The following is a 6,000-nucleotide window of genomic DNA, read 5'->3' as shown; positions in this document are numbered from 1 at the left end:
GAAATACTATGAGAAAGGATATAAGGCTCTATATGTCACAGCTATGTCACATTGGAAGATGGAGAGATTATAACTATGTTCTAGCATCTTCCAGTCAAAGCTGGTAGGGAACAGAACTCACTCGTGTTTAGCTAGCAACAGCCTTTGGTACTAAAGGAGACCACCCACTAGAATAGTCATCCTTCTCAGTACCTATCAATCAACCCTTCTACCTTAATATCTCAACTTGTTGGTGATAGTGTTGTGCCGCTCCTGAACATCCATAGGTCCATCCCAGAAGTAAGTGAGGTAAGTTTATCTGTACCCAATGTAGATTCAACTTGAAGATATAAACCAGCCAGAAGCGATCCCTCCTGGATATTAATAACGTGAATAAAACTAAACATATTCCTCTAAACTTGTGCAAAAGTGCGTATCTAGGTGTTTATTTTATTTTACAACGGAATCATCCCATTTACAAATGTGTATCTACATAACCTAGTATACTATCATAAATTATTACATGCTGAAATAAGATTGATTATAAATGAAAATTAATACATACCATATCTATATTTATTTAAAACTGTAACTTAACTTCAACAACATCTAGCCAAAAGACAATAAGAGTTGATGTAATAAGTAATACAAAATAATAGGTAATTGCGGTAAAAAGAAAAATATGAAGGATAATAGCAAGCATTCAAAGAACGAAAGCTATGAAATACACAACATAAAAATGGTGCAGAATTTCAATGACACAATAACTCTTGACTATATAATAATAACAAAACTTAACATTATTGGACAACTAGCAGTATAATACAAAGTGGAAGAAAATAACAAGGTTCAAAAAAAAAACAAATAATAATAAATAACACAAGCAAGTACAAATAAGTTGTTTGGACGAATAAAAATGTACAAAAATAGTAAGTAAATAAAGGCAGCAAGTGCTGATGTAAATTAATTGAACAAATAAATAACAAGGTTTTTTTTAATCTCATTTAAGCCTTAGCGTCAGCTATGCCGGCTTCGAAGTTCACTGGTTTTATTTTACAAAGTACATGATTGGACCTCCCCGGGATTTGAACCCGTGATCTCTCGGTTAGAGAGCCGAGACTATAACCATTAGTCTACGGAGGAGGACAATAACAAGGTTCAACACAAAACAAATAATAAATAACAACAAATGCAAATAAATTAACCGACAATAAGAATGATGATATGACAAAGTAGGAAATATAATTTGTCTAAATAAGACAAAGGCTTATAAGTTCATCTCTACTCGTTTGAGGCTCACCCCTCAGAGTATCGGTCACAGTCCTCCTGAAAGCTGAAAGTGGAGACTTAAAGAAATCTACGTCTTGAGAAAGGTTGTGAAAAATGAGGAAAAGGAATTTGCGAAAAGGACAGATATATCTTTAGAGTTGGATAGCAGTTTTTCAAAGTAAGATAAAATGCTAGTGGTGTCTTGGAGGAGCTTAGGTTTCTTCTTAGAAAACAAAAATTCTTTTGGGTCGGTTGAGATTGTATATTGGACGTGATGAATTCTTGGTAGCGTTTTCTTAATAAGGTTCGGCAATCACTCCTTATTTGAGTAAGATTTCATGGTATGTTGCGCTAAATGATTCTTGGTACTTCATGTATGCTATTTTTTGCAACAACTAATTCTCTAAGTTCAGACACGAACCATGGCGGGAACTTTGCTTGGCCTAATCTCTTAGTAGGAGTGTTAATCAAAATACAACTTTGAAGAGTATCAGCCAATGTGTTGAAAAGAGAATTGAAATCCCTTCCCAGTCCAGATCATCGACAAGGTTGCTTCCAGTAAAAGTTTTAAGGACAACGCCCAGGTTACAGCTTTTAAAATCATGTACATAAATAGGATCCACTGAATGTAGTTGTAGCTGGAGGTTTAAATTGATCTACTTATAGTGCTAGGTGATGAGAATCTTCAGACAATAAGGGTCGGAATGATGTGTAACAGTAGACGCATCGGATGACATAAAAATCAAACCAAGTGTTCCGCCATTGATGTTTGGAATGAAGTTGTATTGCTTCAATCCATGTGTTGGGTTCATATCAGACAAGATCCTTCACGTCGTAGAAGGAAAGATTTGCTGTTCTGGGTCAGGTGTTTAGTTTACTTCTGGGAGAATAAACCACCCAGTATTATGATGTCGGCGAGGCTATTGTGATGTATGTCATTATCAAATAAGATGATATATTCATAATAAGGGGTTGCTGGTTTGTTCAGAGGTATGTAATACTGTGTTAAACAAGCATGCTTCCAGAGGTAGGTAGTGATATAGATACGAAGACACTGTGGTACTAATAGGAGAAGAAACAGATGACAATTATAGTTCTTGTGAACCGCCACCAATACACTCCCTTTACTAGGGTTTTTACTGGTTTCCGAAGATTTGTCTTTTCTGCAGACATAGTATTTATGGAATCCCAATTCATTACAAACATTATGAGAGAGGTTAGTTTTAGTTAGGATAAACAGATCGAGCATACGTGGTTACTACAAACTTTAATTAATTTAACTTTGTTCTCAATCCATTGACGTTCTGATAGTATACATTTAGGTTTAGGTGCTCATGTGTCTTGTTTAGTTTTATGTTTACAGTTGCTATTGTATGTACACTGCTCATATAACTTTTGGTTTAGTTTGTTTCACCTTGCTAAATACGATTGTTGAGTTGAGCTCTAAGGTTTTCCAGATGTTACCTTTAATTCGTGGTTCTACTCCTAGAAATGACCATATTTGCCAGTGATTCCCAGAAATAACTATATTTGCCAGTGATGTAGATTTATATAAAATATACTATCTATTCAGTTCTTCTTTGATCATTAGTGTTGCATACCTGAAATACCAATTTGCAATACAGAAATGTTGCAAAACGCACGTACTGCAATCTGCTTATTACCAAGATATACTTTTTATCGGAGCCGATTTTAACAACCACTGTATTGTTGTTAGTAATGTTATAGTGACGATTAAGCTGACGTACACCTTGTTTTGATGTAACTGTGTAAGCCTAACTCTATTATATATATATATATATATATATATATATATATATATATATATATATATATATATATATATATATATATATATATATATATATATATTGATATTGACAAAATCTAACGTTATCTTAATATTTATGGGTCTCGGTAGAGTGTAGGCACATCACAAAAATTCTGGTACTGTCATTGAATAAGAGACTATAAATCGTGTGAGTCATCGCCTCTTGCAGTGGGCTTCAACTATGCTACTAATATAGTATGTGTTAATGCAACCAATGATTTAGCCATTTTTTTAAGGAAAGGAACACTTGACAGCTGTAAATATTTGTTGGTTAATCTTGTAATGGTTTTGTTTTTGTTTACTAATTTTTTTTTGGACTTGGAGAAGAAAAAAACAATAGTGATGTAAATAGTTTTTGTTTCTGTTGTGCTTTCTTATAAAATTATTATTGTTTATTTTTGTTTGATAACATTTTATTTTAAAGTTGATAATTTTTATGAAGTCTTACAAATATAATAAATGGTGCTGTAGTTATAATGCAATGAATCGTAATGTTGTATGAACCTACGGGATGATATCAAGAATTACAACTCCCTTTTGGAGGTTAAGTAGTAGGCTAATCTTTGTTTATTATGTTTACGTTACTTAGTGAGGTGCATTTCTGGAGCTTTAATGATGTTATTGGTATCCGAGACACTGATTTTGGAGCTTTTAGGTAAGCATATTTTCACAAATATGTATTTTAGGGTTTGGTCTAATATAGGTCAAACCTAGTGTTTGAAACTACAGATTAGCCTATAAAATGACAGTTTACTTTTACCATAACATGTAGGTAAGTCTATTATTTAAATTATTGGTCTGAGTTTTCAGTCATAATTTAGACGTGTTAGTATACTCATCTCGATACAATTACAATTTTGTATATATATGTCTAGGCCTATGGTATTAAGAAGTGATCACAAATAAAGTTTTATAGACTTTAATAAGCGGCCTACACTCATTATTCAATTGTTATTATAAGTTATTCAATGTACTATCTAACTTCGATATTATATAATAACCATATACAAGGATTATACTATAATTAATACATTAACAAGAATAATGGTATCAATTTACAATAACGTGACCATGGAAAGGTATGTTCATTTTTTTTTCCTGAAAACTACAATTTTTCCTGAAAAAAATAGTGAGGAAAAAATTCGTTGGCAACGAAAATCAAAGGAGTTACGATTTTTTTAAATCCTCTGAAAACTCTGTTTTTGACAGTACCTCTGGCAACACTATCCATATTTGACAGTTCATGGTATTACTCCGCGGCTCTCTCAAATAAAGAAGGGACGCCATTTTGAACTATTTTGTTCCTCCGTGTCTATTCTTAACCTCCTAGTTCAGTAGTGGTAATGGCACACCTTTGTGTTGGATGTTCATTAAGGTAAGTGATAAGTTACTGAAATTATGCTGACTAGTACGTTAATCCTGTCAACGATGCCTGCCCGCTGCGCAGTGCTGCGCACTGCTTGCTCTTTTAGAAAAAAAAAATAACTCAAGCTTGCAAAAGTCGAATCCCAGATCACGTGATGCCCTTGCTCCTTAACGCAATAATGCCCGAAAGGCATCAATATAATACAGTAATATACTTTCCCCCCAGTTTATATACACCTGTGATAATAATACTTGGCTATAAATGCCCAACCCATGAAAAAAAAGTCCATTTTCCATGGTCACGCTATTGTAAATAAATACCAGAATAATAACTTTTGTCTACACCTACATATCAGAAATGTATTTAGCTTCCTCGGATAGCATTGCGTAAATATTTTTGTGAAATAGACGAAAGGATTCTCCCTAAACAGACTCACTTTCCTGCAGTAAAAAAATCACAAAGATGGTCTGCTAGACAGTTGCTGGTATTCCACTCCTGAAACTTCTCTTGACCATTCACCAAGAACTTTTAATTGTTTATCATACACAATTTTCTTATTCATTGTCATTTACAAATTAACAAAAAATTACTTACTTCTTGTTGTTTAAATTGTTATTGCTATAATTAATAAGTTGAAATCATTATGTTACATTAAAAAAATTGTGTTATCATATTCTTCACTTGATCAAAACAATCGAAACATTTATACAAATAACTGAATAATGAGTGTAGGCTGCTTATTAAAGCCTACTCCAAAGCCTTTGATTAATTTTTAACCCTCCAACTGGGAGTTGAGATTTCTAAAAATGGCTTGCGTAGACTTTAATAAGCAGTCTGCACTTGTTATTTGATTGCTATTACCTAATGGTTTTATTGTTTTTATCTGAAGGAATTAGTCTATATTAAAATTTATTTAACTTAGCATATGATTTCAATTTATTAGTTATAGTAATTTTAATACAAACCATAAACAACAAGAAGTAATATTTGGAAACTTTGAAAATGACAATGAATATGAGGAAAATATTTGAGATATTGTGAGAAACAAGTTACAAGATTTGTTTAAGTTAAATGGCTTCAACATGTGGGTTTGGCTCCTGGTAACACATGGGGAGAATTCCTTCCTCCATTTCACAAAAGCGGTTACTCATTGATATCAAGCTGGGCAAGTTATAAACATTGTAAGGTTTATTTGAAATCTTATGTCTAGGCCATTGTTGGTTTTGTTGTTTTGTAATGTTATTATTAAATTTATGTTTTTAAAAACTGTAATGTATGAGATTCTTCCTGTTACACTAATTTGTTATAAGCCTAAATCTTATTGTGTACAATTTTTACATATCGAAGTTAGATAATATAGCGAATTGTTCGATAATAATAATAGCAATCTATTCTAATAACGAGTGTAGACCGCTTATTAAAGTCTCCCCAATGCCTCTATCATTTTCCTTGTTTTGTAAGATTATTTAAGAGAATTTGGTACCAATTTAAAAGATCCACTTCACATTTTTTTTGTTGAGTTTTCAAATAGAAAGAATGGTAGAGAAAAAACAAC

General features: G+C 32.5%; 1 protein-coding gene across 2 annotated transcripts in view; it reads left to right on the top strand.

Annotated features, from left to right (window-relative positions):
* The first annotated feature begins 3,436 nt into the window (after positions 1 to 3,436).
* LOC124356995 (WD repeat-containing and planar cell polarity effector protein fritz) overlaps positions 3,437 to 6,000 on the top strand; it is a 35,360-nt gene continuing 32,796 nt past the window's right edge. For both annotated transcript variants that reach the window (XM_046808353.1, XM_046808352.1), the window contains exon 1: positions 3,437 to 3,734. In XM_046808353.1, coding sequence (XP_046664309.1) covers positions 3,652 to 3,734 — 83 coding nt within the window. In that variant the 5' untranslated portion in view covers positions 3,437 to 3,651. The remainder of the gene's footprint in view (positions 3,735 to 6,000) is intronic.

This window comes from Homalodisca vitripennis, chromosome 3, assembly GCF_021130785.1.
Source record: "Homalodisca vitripennis isolate AUS2020 chromosome 3, UT_GWSS_2.1, whole genome shotgun sequence".
In the NCBI taxonomy this organism is placed as follows: domain Eukaryota; kingdom Metazoa; phylum Arthropoda; class Insecta; order Hemiptera; family Cicadellidae; genus Homalodisca; species Homalodisca vitripennis.
Note: the sequence above shows the minus strand (reverse complement) of the source record. Positions and strands in the feature narration are given on the sequence as shown.